General features: G+C 39.4%; 1 protein-coding gene across 10 annotated transcripts in view; it reads left to right on the plus strand.

Annotated features, from left to right (window-relative positions):
• The window catches only part of LOC148337869 (teneurin-2-like), a 207,676-nt gene that overhangs the window by 48,625 nt on the left and 142,350 nt on the right, over positions 1–16,701 (plus strand). For all 10 annotated transcript variants that reach the window (XM_088294607.1, XM_088294609.1, XM_088294608.1 and 7 more), the window contains exon 2: positions 3,898–4,211. In XM_088294607.1, the coding sequence (XP_088150733.1) occupies positions 3,995–4,211 (217 nt within the window). In that variant the 5' untranslated portion in view covers positions 3,898–3,994. The remainder of the gene's footprint in view (positions 1–3,897; positions 4,212–16,701) is intronic.

The raw sequence follows: 16,701 nt of genomic DNA on the forward strand, positions 1-16,701 counted from the left end.
TTTATCCATCTATCTCTCATTCGATGACCTTACTCCCCCTGCTTATCTAGCACTTAAACCTACTTACACTTTCAAATTACTTATCAACTCCAAAGTGTTTTTGGGTGGCTGCTTCACACACATGTAAAACACCTGTTCGTAACTCTTTGTATTGTGAATAACTACTATATTGACATGGATGCTGATTTCAGATGGAGATCTTGGGTCTGGTAATCACAAGTATTTATATTAAATGTCAAAAGATTTTTTAGTATATGACAGACCCCATAAAGAGAGAAAATTGGTCATTAAAAAATATTGGTCATGTTATTCTCAACACAGAACACCACACACATTCAGATTCAAATACTAGTCGTCCGAGGCAATGATCACATGTGACAGTTGAGCTGGGCGAGAAATGCCATTTGAGATCACAATAAATAAATGCCACAATGTGTTTTAGCATGTATATGCTAATATATATATATATATGTATATATATATATATATATATATATAGATAGATAGATATAGATATATATATATAAACCATCAAATGTAAACAGAAGCACAGTAGCCCCTATATTTGTGCAGAAATGCAGATTTCAATCTAAATAAGATGCATAAAAAAATAATATTTCTGACAGAAATGTCTTAAATACAAAAACATAAAAAGATTAGCTCTAATATAATGTCCTTTTGAGAACATTTATTTTGCAGACCTCAAAAGTCAAAATCAAACCACAGGACTGTATTGAGAAAAACAGTCACATTGGTAATTATTATACGTATTCAATATTCTGAATCCACCCATTTTCCGAATCGCTTATCCTCAATATTAATATGGTTTTAATCTACTGGGCCACTCCTCCCGGCTGGCAATCATAAGAACCATTTCCTGTTTAACTGTGTGTAACATTCTTTTGTGTAATTTTATCTACGGACATTTATTGAATTTCTTGCTATTTTCTTTTCAACTTTGGATATGGTTCGCATCATCGTGATTCTAGTGAGACATCTGTGAAGTGTACAGAGTCACCCACACACTCTATTCTGGTCTTACATTAGGTTAGCTTAGCAATTAGCATACCTTCTACATCGCGACCCTGGGAATCACTCCTTCTTGTCCTTTCATGAGAAGGATACTTGTAAGAAGTGTAGCTTATTTGCCGCCACCGAGGCTGTGATCACTGACTTGTAAACAGTAATCAGTAGTATTTGTTTATGATTACATGAATTTACTTATTTGAAATAATTTCACGGAAAACAACCTGATTTGTACTCTGAAGTTATTAAGTGACATGAATGAAATGCTTTGAAGATAAGAAATTACTTTATTTATATAAATTAAAGAAATGTTGAAAGTTTGCTGCAGGTCAAAATCTGTTGGGATGAACCAGAACAACAAACAATTTGTCGCAATCAGCCATCTTTGTTTACATTTGCTTTGAGCACTTTGAAGTCGGAACAACCCAAGTGGGATAATTCTGACTTGCAGCATCAGTTCAAGCTTTCCCAAAGTAGTAGAGTTTGCTATTTGCATTCACAATTTGCTATTTGCATTCAGTCTGCCACAATAAGGAGTGAACTGAAAAGCTTATGCCCATCATATAAGGTCTTGTCTGTCATTCTTGTTGCTTGAAGTTTCCTGTAGGCGACAATGCAGGTGTGACAAGACAAAAACTTTATCATCTTCGCAATATACTGTGAATTAGTCATATTGCCCACTTTTATGTGACAAACTTCCGCGTATGAGCCAATGGTCGTTTTCTGAAGTGGGAGCATTGCAAGATGGCGAAGTTAGTTCAGGAACACACTTTTATACAAAAATTAAACCCATTGAATATTTACCACCCCTTCCTTGTTCATCTGTCAAGGCGCTTCTTTGATTGACTGCATTCCGTTTATGTCACTGTTCATGGTATCAAGTGATTGTAGAGTAGTCAGCTTCCGCCAGATACGTGAAGATTTTTGCTCGGAAATATTGAACACTTTTAATATTTATGATTGTTAGCCACAACCCGCTTCGGACCCCATTATCTGGACAAATCCACTCGTAGCAGACCAGCAGATATAAGATAATCTTATAGGATAATCATAAACTAGCATTTGACGTCCGTGATCAGGGAAAAATCAGGACAAAAACAGGGTGTACCTGACTCAAAGTGCCAGAAGAAAAGTCATAATGATTGAGAATAGTTCTCAGAAAAATGTAGGTACTGAATACAATTGTGGTTAAATATGTCAAAGTCATTATTGCTCTCACTCTGCCTTACCAATAAGTATACTTGAGCAACTTTTGTTGTAATCTTTTAACTATCATAACACATTTTAAGTATAATCATTAATGTGTATTAAATGTCATATATTGTTTGAGTGGATTTTCACTGCATTATCTTGTCCTGAAGTCGACGGTTAGTTGCAACTGTATGAAGAGCTTTTTGAAAAAAATTATTCTTACCGTAATTGTATACATACACAAACATGCAAACACGCGCACGCACACTCGCCCGAGGCTTTCTTTGCCCGTTAGGTGCTTAATGCCAGCCAGTGTACCCACTACATTTATATCCCTCTCGATTTCCTCACTCTCCATTCAAGGTACAAACACATTAAGGTTGAACTCCTAATAGCTTGTGTGATGGATACCGGAGCATAATGAGCTCTTTATGAGACTTAAATCCTACTGTTAATCAATGCGCATAGCAGGGCACTTTTCAATACTACCTACTAAGCATTTTAAAATGAGCCCTCATTGAAAGGATTGACTCCCATTCTGGACTCTCTCTTTTTTCCCCTCAGTCTCCTTCAAGCCGTCCCAGCGTGCAATTAGTTACATCACACTTTCAGAATCCAATTATACCTCATTTTTGGAAAGCACTTGCCTGCTCTGATATTGACAAATACTCTCCAGACTGGGAATTGTGAAAATGGAATGTGCTGCTATAATGCAGTGGCTGGACCAGGCTGCTGCTTTAACCTCAAGCAAGTGAAACCAAGCCAGTCTATTTATTACCTTAAATACCCCGTACTGGCAGCTGCTGGGGGCATTGCTGTCAATTACTGCTGGTTGTTGTATTGTTGCACTTTGATCTTCGGCTGCTAATGTACTACATTGCTCCAGGCTCTTGCACTTGTATCATACTGTGTTAGCATCACAATGTATAATCTGTGTCCACATACATAAAATGTGAATACGTTTAAAGTAAGATGGCTGATTGTGATGCAATTACAATGGACATCTGAGGCGTTGGAGGCAACATTGTCTCCATGTACATGGTTATCCGTGTTGAAAGTTCTTGTTTGACTGTGTTAAGTTCATGAAACAAATGTTTGTGTGTGCATGTATGGATGTTTGTGAAGTTTTGTGTGTGCACATCTCTGTTGATGGTGTTTGATTATCCCTTACATCCTCTGAGGGAGTGGGATTCATTCTCACTGTGATAATGAGGGAGAGACTAGCAATGCCCTAAAGTCATTTCTCCCATTTTTATATTCTTCCTGTTGCATCTGTCTACTTCTCAGACATTTTACTCTTTTGTAATGACAATTAGCTTGATTCCTTTTTAATTCTGCCATTGTTCTTCTTGTGCAGTATTCCTTTATTTCTCTGAACCCTTTGGTCATCATTATTCTCACTTGAATGTGTTGGTATTCATTCCGGGCTGACTTTATGTCATTGATTTCAATTCTGTTTTAACATTTTAAACCAGCCTCACATAGTCCATCTCGATGGACTAATGCAACATTTCCACCCCATGGCCATACAGTAAATCGCTACTCATGATGTGTTGCTAAATGAAACAGCAATTTTCACCACACTTACTTTGACTGAACTTCTGTATTATCTCTGGAGAAAAAAAACAGGAGGTAATTAATTGAATACCTTCCTTCTCTTTTTTTTCCCCCAATGTCCAGGTTACAGAATTGAGGTACATTTTAGTGAGGCCAACGAGGACTCGTACACTCGCCTCCAACGCCCGCTTCTCAAACTTCCTCTCTGGCACACTCCATCATGGATCTAAAGGACAGAAGGCAGCACTCCCTGACCTGCTCCAAGGACTCCCCTTACAACACCTCATCCATGGATGCAGATGAATGTCGCGTGCCAACCCAGAAGTCATACAGCTCCAGTGAGACACTCAAGGCTTTTGAGCATGAGCAGAGGCTGCACTACAGCGGCTGTGTGACCGATCTTGTTCACCACGAGGCTGATGAGTACCCAAGACAAGGTGGGTGTTTGGGCCAAACACATTTCAGGGATTGTCCACACTCGGCTGGACATGACACACTCAATGTAACGCGGGAATGACACTCAGCAGGGCACAGACCTTCACCAAGGCCAAACAATCATAATTTGGATTGTCGCCATCTTCTATATGTAATCGTTTTCATTCCATATGTATTTGATATATTAGAAAACTCTTTACCAGTATATGTCTTTTGTAACAACAAAGATTAGGTAATTCAGGTTGTCTGTTGACCGCAGTCCATTGTATTTAATAACAGTGATTATTGTGTTGAGTTACAGTAAAACATGATTGAGTATATACATACAAAAATATATGGATATAAACCGACTTGGCCCAGTAATCAAGAGAATTAAAATTTTCATTCCATACACATTTGTGTGTCCCAATTAAGCTCATACCGACGCAACCTTTTTCAGTTAGATTAAAAGCAAAAATCTTATGAAATCATGAATTGAATTATTATATTTATTAGCATTGTGTGGAAACTTATTATCTGGGTCACTCAGTGTAACTGTTGATTTGAGAGTCAGAGGTGACCTTTGTCATATCATGATGAACTTCCATGTCCCCTGGAAAGTAAGTTAGCCGATAGGCTGGTGCAATATGTCATTGTTAAAGGGCATGCCTCTCTTCCGCACGTCTTTCAAATCATATGTTTACGCTCGAGCACATACGCTCAGACTGCAGAGATACAGGGAGTATGAGTATTGATCCCTGACTGGTGAAAGGAGTCAGACTCAATTGGATTGGTCCAAAGCTCTGTTTTCTATGAACACCGAAAGAAGACAATATGAACAATGAAATCTGTTTATTAGTTATATGCATGTATAACACCAAACATAAAAAAACGAATATAAAAAGAAATCTTGACATTTTGTTATGTGGATGCAATAATGCTAGAAGGGGAAAAAAAGATTGATTGGCATCATGGGTAAAAGACAGAAAATCAGTGTTGGTCAGCCATACTTCGTTGCTGCACCAAGCTGACATCGCACCAGGCAATGTCTGGTCAATACTAAAGTCCTCTCAGCCTATCGGCTCTCTCAAAAGCCCGAAGCCACAGATGCATCGTGGGAAGTGTGGCCACAGGAGACCAACAGTGTTGCAGCACCATAAGGACTGTGACACCACAGGAGGAAGAGAGCTCTGTAGACAGAAAATGAGGAAGAGTGGGAGAGAAAAAGTGAGAAAATCAACAGCTGAAGAGTTTAGAATTAGACACAGTAAATGAAACTCTAATAGCATTTTTGGCATTTGCATTTGTCATTTTGAACAGATTATAATGATGCACTTTTAGTAGTATATTTCAAAGATTGTATATATATATATATATATATATATATATATATATTTATTTATATGCATGCAGTCATTTGGTCTGTGTGGGGGGAAGCACTTGGCTTGTGTTTGCAGGAGCGAGGTCATGCTAAATGGGAAGAACGTGGGACAAACCTGGTTGGTCATGTCATGTGCTTATACTGCGCTTTTCTACCTTCGGCGCTCAGGGCGCTTCACACTGCATTGACATGCCCAACAGCAAGTTTTAAAAAAAATTTGGGTGACAAAAGTTGCTCCAAGCAGTGTCCAATCTACGCTTGACACGATCTTCTCGGTGAATATGAGTGTGGTGGTTGTCCGAACACGAGCAAGCATTGAACTAAACAGCTTCCAGATCGGCATCATATGGGGCGAGTGTTGGCATAAAAGGTTCCGTCACAGTTTGGTAAGGACGCACATTGGGTAAAGACGAATATACACGTCTATAAAAGGGGAAATCGTCTTTGACCTGTCGTGAAGCCTTGTGAGAATTCACGTACCTGTCCCATCACCATGCTTGGTCATGTTAGGCCAGAAGTCCGTTTTGTCCAATAAGAGTCGAGCGAAAGTGATCCGCATCTGTTGGGTCCTTGAGTTCTTTATTGTCGAAATTCAGCAGGTTTTGCTGCCGTCTGGGCATGAGTCCTGGATGGAAACTGGGGAAAATGGCCAGAGTTTAGTCCAATTTGGGTGGCCGTCAGGTGCGATGCAGACGGATGGCAAGCCAAGGAAGGCATTGGGCTGGAGCTGGTGAAGAAAAAGGGCCGATTTAATATCAACTTTTCAAATGTTACTCAGAGTTGCCAGCTAGAACTATAATACAATGCCAAATGCAGACGTTCTAGCGGTGCAGTGGAGACCATGGACAGCTTAAAAGGACAGGTGAAGAGGTACAGCTGCTACACAGCTTCAGCACACCTGTGGACACACGGACAGACATTCACACTCACTCACGCACACGCAGGACGGGGCTCAGGGTGCAGAGACCACAGACCTGACACTGGTTGCATTCACATAGCTATGGTAGACGTGACTTAAACTTAAACTAGCACCCGGTGAACCCAGGCACACACACGCACGCACACATGCGCACGTACACACGCACGTCCACACGCACGAACAAGGCGGGGCTCAGGGTGCACACCTTAGACCGGATTCATTCCCATGTGGTAGACATGGCCTACACTTAAGCTGTATTTTGCTGTCTCCAAAAAAATAAAAAACTCACATAAGGACATTTCTAATATAATGATGGTTATTTGTTAACCAAATACAGAACATGCATCACTTATGTTAAACAATGGAAGACATTTTTTTTCTTGCGTTGATCCACAAACCAATTTTTTCAACTTTACTGTGCTTGTATTGTTCTATTCCTTGCCATATAATGCTGTTACCAAGTCATGGTCAAACTCATAACTTTGAAAGGCAGTGCTGTCTTCTTTTATTCATTGGTGTTGTATTTCATACATTCACTACAGTCTGGACATTTTCTTTTCAATTATCTGAGCTCCATAGGCTTCACCCTGTCATCTTCACACATTACCTACAATGTCATTTGTGTATGTGCCATCCTCTCCAGATTCACAAAGACAAACAGTTTGAATTTTCTTCTGTTATACAATGGATTTTAAAAACGCATAGAACCGACGGCTTTACTCAAGACATTTGATATTTTGTTTTGAACTTGTGACATGGGAACTGGCTCGGAAAAAAAGGCAATATTTATTTCATGAAAAAGGAACCGTGGCCAATAATAGCTCACCTCGCAGCACCTGTTTCTCTTCTTGAGTCATTTGTATACAGCACCAGCACAGGCATAAAAGAATGCCAATTTTAACTCGTTAATTCAATCCCAACCTTAACCACCATGTCCATGTTGTTTTTAAACAATTTATAATTGGACGCAGTCTCACTGTGAACCCAAATGTTGTCTTGTTCTTGACAGTTTACCAAATGACACACAAGAAAAAAAACTCCAAGATGTTGCATGTTTACCTCCTTCTCCTCTTCTAATGCTTTTCCGCGATCCAAATTATTTCCATCAATGCTTTAATGCAAAACTATTATTACAAAGTATTTGTTATGGGGACTCGGAAACAGTCAAATGTAATGATTGGGTCCAGATTGTTTGATTTACTTTTTAATGGTAAACACACATACTAGATGTTGTAAGACGATGTATAGCAGGATACATTTTTTTTTTTTTATATTTCTGTGTATTCTTCAGGTTACTTTCATGGAACCCCAATCAATGTAAAACGTGTAGCTTGGAAACACGTGGGATTTATACTACACCAATATGGGATTGTTTTCACTTTCAAATCAATTAAGCAATCTCAGAATTTATTAGTGGATGCATGAAAAATGGAACTGCAAATTGTGTCATTTTTGCTAAAGACTCACATTACTCCACATCCATTAATTTCCTACACTGGCCCTTTTATGCAGATTTGAATGCGCACAAATGAATCCTGGTGCAAACAACCCCATCGAGACCCACTTCTAAAGTGGTCTTGGGGTGCTTCCAAATGGACTCAGTGCGGTTTGCTTCAGGTGCGAATGCAAACTACTGCAGATCGGCGCCAACTAAAAGATACATGTGACTTTTTGGGCTTAACAAACCACCGTAGCCCGGCATCGTGGGAAGTCTTAGCTTGTAGTGAAATTTGATCTTACTTAATCCTGTCATTTGTTTAGCCCCGCCGCTGCCTGCATGTTGTGAGTCAAGGTGACCAAGGGACTTTTCTGGTGCGAATACACCTTAACCCTACTTTGAGTCACTTTGTCAAAAGAGTGTTTTGAAAATCTGTATTTTACAAATTTACAATTTGTTGGCCACACATGCGGTACATGTGCAACAGTTGTACCGCTGTAAAGATTGCCAGTTTTGTCCCTCATAGTTGTTCATTTAAGCATAAACCACTGTTTAATTGGAAGCCGACAAAGTACAGCTTCATTAGTTTGCAGCTTGTAAAAATCTAGGAGTAGAGCATATAGAATTTGAATTGAATATGAAATTAGTGTGCATTCACTCAAGTTGATATTTCTGCATGTCCATACAGACTAGTCCAAGCAGACAACTGATGATCAAATAGAATGCAACGCAGCTGCACGCTATTAAAAATAAATGGAGAAGAGATTAGCTACAATTCATCCCCTCTTCCCCCTTTGTCTTCTCTGTGGCATTTGGTGCCTCTGCCAGCTGCTGACGCTCTAAAGCGTCCCGTAGCTCCAGCAATAAAGCAGAGGAGTCACTGAAAAGTGCTCTGGTGCTCGTTGCACTCCTACACGCCTGATGCCTGTATTTGTTCTTTGATTGACAGGATATGGTACAAATGGCGTTTTCAATCCATTTTCCCACAGTCGGTACAGTTTGAAACGCTAATCTTGCTTGCAAGAGGTGCAGGTATGATGGCGATAATTGTTTGCTAAACGTTTGGGAGAATGAATGAAGGTATAAATAAATACCCCACGAACCAGCGTCAGAGTATCAGCTGCGTCCAAAGTCAAGGTAGTCAACAAAGATTAATTTTATTATTACCTCCAAGCATGCGGCTGCATATTACACGATGACAATTTTGGTTTTAAGGCATGATTATTTTTGTTTCTCGTGTTCCTGTTTGCATTATTTCTATTTGGATATGGATAGATGTGAAAGATAATAATCAACAAGCCTACAATATGTGTAGCATGGGTTCTAGAACCCTGCTGTTGCTGCAACCACTGTGCCAACAAGTGATGTACATTACTTTTCTTGACAGACTTTAGACATTTTAACAATTCAAACACAATAAAGGCTTTTTGAAGGTCGGTTGAACTGTGCTATATGAGGGCAGGCCGCGGTCGCATACCCTATATCCTAAACTTCCTTCAACCCCATTTAACCAATCTGTTATCAGATTTTAATTGTATGTCATACTCTGGCATTCCGTCTTTTATTTTGTCCTTAACCAGCCTGTAGGATACGAGTGTCAGACGAAATTGCTCTCGAGTGTCAGAGGAGAACCATCATACTGCATATTCCATACATACAATTTTCTGCATGTGTCCAGTATGGAATTGACTTGCGTGCAGTATACGGTTTAGTCTTTAAATGAATGAACTGCAGTTAGGATATAATTGGCTGAGCAACGATCAACTCTGTTCTCTGTGTCATACATGTCTGCTGATAACACCATTTCAAGGTAAAACCAATTAATTATTGAGGAACAATACCACGATTCTAATGCCATTAACTAGACTACAAGCACACAAATATTAGGTAAGAAACCCGACAAATGACGAAAGGCTCACTCGTGTGTGATTTTCTTCGAGTAAAACGAAATTATCATCAAACTATGCTGATTGTGTGATTGAGTTAATCTATGTTTACTGTGTAATGACCCTCTTTAACTCTGCTACGGCAGCCTTTGATAAATGAGGCAGATTGTAAATGTCACTGTTATCAAGTGCTTTCCCCCCTCTCGGCTGAGTCACTTGTCTCCAAAGCTATAATTAAAGTTGTTCCCCTGCCACAGATTTTGTGTGTATGTGTTTGTGTTTGGATATATGTCACATTTCTTATGCATAAGTCACTTTTGATACTCGTTATGCCCTTGCCTCAGTCACACAAATTATACCTATGCCAATGATTTGCTGCCCGGCTGATGTTGCAATGTGTCACATTTCGCTGCGAATGTGCTGCTGCTGGATGCTATTGATTCAAGGAGAAATACTCCACATCACATTAAGGATTTGTTTCACCTGAAATCAGTCCAGACCATGATTGTGTTTGCAAAACCATTCTAAATCAGAATGTATCATAGGAATAATGCTATTATCACTGTCAAATACAGTTCATCTTTTTTTTCAGGCAAGATAAAAACCAAACTGATTTCTATATTTGGAACATATCCACAGTGAATGTTGATGTATCTTCTCATAGCCGTTGACTATTTTAAACCATTTAAGATTTTAAGAATACTTGCAAAGGGATGGGTGGTCATACATGGGTCTCCTATTTATATCTATACCTTATTTTAATGTTCACGTTAATGGGATGTCTGTGACGCAGAAACCCCCATTCATGGAAAATAAAACATGAGAAAAATGGACATGAGTTAGTGAATATAAGGGTTGTCACAAACTAATCATTTTATTTATTAAGACCTGAATCACAGGAAAGTTCTTCGCATGCCCACAGTTCACAAATATTAACAACCTCACGTGATCTTAACCCCCAGAAGGACAAGGATGTTCAGGCTGCAATGGATGGCGAGTGGGCAACAGTTAACCCACGATGCTGTGCAATGTTAGTTGAAATAATGTAGACGTCAGTACTGTTGGTCTCTGCCCAGTTAGTCAATGTCGAAATCGCAATAGCTCCACCTTTTAGGAGGTGGTCAACCTCCAAACTTGTACTGGACAGTTGCTGTAGAATTCAATCAGCGGCTTGCAATCCGCCAATCGCCAGAAATGTGATCCATTGCCTACTTGGTCCTTATTTCTTCTCTTATACATTAACCACAAAAATCATGTGACATTTTACTTAAACTTGACCACTGTTTAGCCGTGTATACATACTTTGGAGCAAGCTATATTAATTTAACAGCTCATCACCACTTTATAGTCGTGTGTACCCATTTCCATGCAACCGCAGTGATGGCAAAGAAGGAAATAATCTGTCTGCCTTGTTTACTGTGTTTTTCACCACATTCAGTACTTCAAGCAAAGTTTTCCAACTGACCAGCCAAATTACAAGCAAGCCACGGGGAACACAACGAAAATAAATCACGCAGGCAGTAACTCTCAATTGCACCGCCTATATTATAAAACAAGTTTACCAAATAACTATAAACTGAAATAGAGGCAAGAACCTCCAATGTCACAATTTGGTAAATTTCTTTTTTTTTTCGTAAATCTAAGCAGTCAGTCCACATATCTGGGTGTTATTTCTCCTTCAAACAGGAGTCCTACCAGGGTTCTGCGCAGGATATTAGTTGTTCCCACTATTGTGCTCCTCTGTACAGAGAAGTCGGCAGTTGTTCCTGGTATCTACTGGAGCCAGCTACACGGCTTCAGGTTTACTGCCCCCAGTGCCCCGGTCACTCCTGGCACCGCTTTCCTTTCACCAGGCACATTTCACTAGCTCTTCCTTCAGTCCTTGGCATTTCTCCAGCTTTTTATGTTCCCTTTTACTTAATGTTGGTCTTGCTCAGGATAACGACTGTCTTCTGATGCTTTTCTACCATTACAAAGTCAGACTGGTTGGCTAAATATGGTATATATAATTTTTTTGCCCCCACCGCCTCGCCCCCCCAAAAGGGACCCTACTAATGGGCAAATATTCCTGTGTCCTGCTTTAGGTTTAGAGGTTTTTCACTGCTCAACAATACATTCTCGGGTAACAAGCCCTTCTACAGAATGATATTACTTGTACATTGTCATGTCCTGTCATGTCGTGTAGCGACCAGACTGCTGTCCTCTGGGCAGGGGCAGAGTGAACCAAGCACTGGTGACATTTCTCGCTCCTGTATTAGGCACCTCGTTAGTAGGTGCAAGAGCCCCTGTGGCTTCTATGGCTACCAAATGATCAGATGTCACTTGGGAGGTGTGGGAAGCCTTTGACCATGACGCGCCATTAGGCCAATGTTGCTAAGCTGTAAAATGTTGTCATTAATAATACTATCCTATGTTATGATAAAGGTTTTAATGTGACACTCTGAATTAACATTTACCTAAAATGTAGACTGGAAAATACGAGTGAAAAAAATAATCCCCAATTGTGAATGATGAACATGATGATGTCTCAGATAAGTACACAACAGTCTGTTAAGGGCGAACTGTGTTTTTGTCATTAATACCAAAAGAACCTGTAAAACTGTATAAGGTATTCTGAGTTGACTTAAGAGCACATCAGGAAGTCACAATGGCCTCTGTAAATCACATCATTGTATTATGAGGTAACTAAAGGGCCTAATTAAGTTGATATAGAGTATATTCCCTCGCCCTGCTGCAAGATAATGACATTCATATTGATGAGTCTGCAGTGCTGTGATAAAGAGCATCCAACATATTCATCCAAAACTATCTGCACATGACAGCTCCATAGTAGGTGGTGCCAACACACTGTTGAAGTAATTGCAAAGGAGTTACGGGTGTGGTAAAACAATTGTTTAAGTCTGGAATTGCTGATTTGGTCCAATTAGTGGAAGCACAGCGAGCTATTACCTGCACATTATTACAACGTAAAGTTACCCAACAGACATTTGTTTTGTCTATGGAGCACAAACAACATTAGCATTTGTTTGGTGGTCTGGTCACATGACAAGCCCAGTAATCACTGCGATAGCTTATTTTTGATCAAGTGAAGCTTGAGGAGGAGGGGAAACATTCAACTAACTGTCAAGCTGTGAAGTACTGCAGTCTCCTACAGTTAACTATAATTACAGCTATGTCGCCATGCACTTTCATTCAAGTTGAGAACAATTAGAAAAATGTTTTGCTTAAAAATAGTCCTTGAAATGTGTATATTGTATTTGGAAAACATGCATGTCAATGGTGTTCGGTCTTGCTGGAAGTCTCCACTCTTTAGCTCTTTTTCCTCTGCATGGTATCTCCTGTTCTTATCACTTCACACATCTACTCACTATTGTCAATTTAAAAATTTTCATCACTATGTTATTCTAACATTTGAGGATACATTTGAAGTGATAATAAATAAATGTTTCAGTGTTAGTTTGCCCTGTTAATGTGCCTAAACTGTGAGTAATGCAGTAGCAGAGGTGTCAAATCCAAGTCCAGAAAGTACAGTTTGGCTTTTGTTGAATATGGTATATTGGTTGTGGCGGCTTCAACTTATCTTTCTATCTTTCTATTTATATATATATATATATATATATATATATATATATATATATATATATATATATATATATGTACATATATAAAGAGAGAAAGAAAGATAGATAGGTGGAGAGAGAGAGAGAGAGAAAGAGAGTGAGGGAGCTTTATTAATTCGCAAATGCATTATTTTGCAAAACAAATCTTGCAAAGCATCTTATTACAATCTGAACTTTCATGAGTAGCCTTAGATTTGGTTTAATCACATTCATATCTGTGATATTGTATGTAAACTCCAAACCACTGAAGTATGCAGGTCATCACATGGTGTTGTTTGATGATAAGAAGTGAACACATTCCGACATACACCATTCTTTCTCACTCATAACAATGACCTTGAGCCATCAAGGTAAAATATGTATTTCAGTCAAAGCAAATTGATTCTCTTACGCTCTTCCTCTGTGATTGGGTGCTTTCATTATATACCCTGTCGTCCATCACAAAGTTTGTCCCTGTCGTTCTCTGGCTGTCTTCGCTCTATGCTGCTCGCCATAAGCAGGGATTTCATTCTGATCTCTGTCTATCATGGGATCACCTATTCCGTTTTTTCCTGCATATTTTGCCCAATATCGTATAGGCTGAGCTTAACCATCTTATTTTCACATTGGACACAAAGTGAATTCAGTGAACGCCTCAATGAAAATTCATGAATTTCTTTGTCTCAAACTCCTGCAATTGTCTCTGGAGACCTTTTTTGCATGTTTATGTTATCATTTTCTTTGTTTCTAATTCTATGACAATGGTAACAACGTTGGTGCACTTTAGAAGCACCAATTTCCATAAATATTTGCTTGGGACAGACCGCTGTCTGATGGAGGCTGAATAGCGATCATAAGATTATTGTGTGTGCGCCTGCGTGTGTGAGTACTATCTGCAGTCCTTAATGAGCGTAGAGCTGTGAGGGACTTGATTCATCAAGAGAGCAAACGGACAATTTCAACTTGTAAGTGGAGGGACAATGGCATTAGAAGCAGGCACATTAGATGCTGTCTGTCCTCTTTTGGATCAAACCTCACCTCATGTTCACCTAAGGCATTACGCTGTTTAAGACAAGTCTGTACTGAGATCATCGTTTACTTTTGACATTTGAATGGCATTTATTAATCAACCTGTAAATGGCATCATCATCAATAAACGTCTCCACTCACACGTGAATGTCCTTACAACGCGCATGGTAAATATTACTCCAAACTATGAAAAGTTCCAAGAGGCTGAATTTATTGCTGTGGAACATTTTGTTTGTTCTTAACCTCAGATTTGCGGTTTACCTATGAAGAAAAAAGAAAGTGCAAAGCATACCTAACCCCCATAGCAAGTAAATGCTATAATGCTGTTAATTATGTGCACTAACGCTAATCTGAGCATCCACACTGTAAAAAATGAGCAGTCTGTTAGTATATTATTGGGGTCAGGTGCAACCCTCAAACTCCTACCAGACCGGCGTAGTTTTTGGCCTCCTTTTGGGTATACCAGCAATGTATTCGCCACAAGTCGCAAAGCCACAGCTCAGGTGTAGAGCAGCTTCTCCAATTTTGGAGGTTGTAGGTTCAATCCTCAATCACATTGTGTAACCTTGTGTAGAAATGTGCTATGTAAAAGGTACAAGCTATCATCCCTTTCGTGGTTTTTTTTTTATTCAATAAACTAGTGAAATTTACTCAAAAATTAACTTAGAATATCTGAGTCAAAAAACTTTACTCGATTTTTTCAAGTAAATGTCACTCCCCAATTTTTACAGTGCAACAACACTATAGCTCTGCTTAATTTTTTGCTGTGATCGTGGATTAGTTCAGCCCAGCCGTTGCATGAAAGTTTAAATCTTTTTTTGCCCAGCTGAGCTGCCATATCACAGCTAAAGCCACAGTTCTATCGACCCCCGTAGTGTCACAATTGGGGCAATTTCTGGACGGTTTGCAGAAATAGAAAAAAAAAAATCCTTTGCATGTAATTTCACCCTTGACAGGTTGGCAGGCACTCCAGAGAGCCAAATATTTGTGAACAAAATATTTAAAAGGTCTACTTTCCATATTAGTTCCCGCATAAATGTCTGTCATATTCGTACTGACATTACAATTTAGAGAAGATACAGTGGCAGAGAGACGGATAACTTGATCAGTGTATATTAGGGATGTAACGGAATTTAAAAGTTTCACAATTCTCAGTTTCAAAATTTGTGTAATAATGCTGTGGGATTTAACAGCATCAGTATAATAATAATAATAATAATAATAATAATATAGTGGTCTCAATTTGTTTTCCACCATGGATTGATTCATGGAATAACTAATATTTTACGGACAGGCAACCATAACGAGGTTGGTCATCCGTGGCGATAACATGCGGGACATACAGTATATGCTCTGCTAAAATCATTAGACCAGCATTCGTCGAAGTGGGGGGGACACGCTGTGTGGCCCATAAATCATTTTTGTGTTTGTGAGAAGCAATTTTGAAGAATACATTTTGACTAATCACCCATCCCTCAATGTTCGATATTAAATTTATTTTGTGTGTATTTAGCGCTCAATTTCAATCAGTATGTTTATCCTTAACGTTCCTTAATCTCAATTTTCCAAACTTTTTTTTGTACAAGACGACAATAATACCATGGAGACTGACCGGGCTGTGGGAGCGAGAGGAAGACCCAAATGCAGATACTGAGCAGTGTGGGTTGACGGTCAAAGCAAAATGTTTATTTGAAAGTCCATTGCAATGGAGGAGGAGTGGAATCCTGACAAGGTGGCAAGCGGGTCACAGGTGTTGGGCTCAAGCAACGAGGCAGGCAGGCGGTAAAAGTTCACGGATGTAGCTTGGCAACAAAGGATCTGTGGTCGGGAAAAGGCAATGTCAATGTGCGCTCAGTAAGCAAAATGCAATATAGCGCCAGACTTGCTATCAAGCGTAGACAATCTGGCGCTGTGTTGGCATCCCAGAGAATCTTAAATAGTCGTAGTGATTAGAAAGATGGAATTCAGCTGCTGGCAACTCCAAAACACCAAACCTGCAAAGTACCAACGTGCATACACACACACAGGCACACGCACACACACTTCAGGGTGCCGAGGCAGCACACCTGACAGTTATACCGTCCTGCAAGACTTTGATATTGTTGCTTCCGGAGTGTATTTGAAAAGTGAAAGTTGTCTTGCCACTACTATTACAGTCATTTATTGCCACTTGATTTCTCTGCCTTAAAATGATTTTAGTCTATGTCTCCTGACTTAAGTGCGCTATTATTTCTTGCCATTTGAAAGACAGTTGTGAAGAA

This window comes from Idiotropiscis lumnitzeri, chromosome 4 (assembly GCF_059441095.1).
Source record: "Idiotropiscis lumnitzeri isolate Australia: NSW breed Sydney's pygmy pipehorse chromosome 4, RoL_Ilum_1.0, whole genome shotgun sequence".
Classification (NCBI taxonomy): domain Eukaryota; kingdom Metazoa; phylum Chordata; class Actinopteri; order Syngnathiformes; family Syngnathidae; genus Idiotropiscis; species Idiotropiscis lumnitzeri.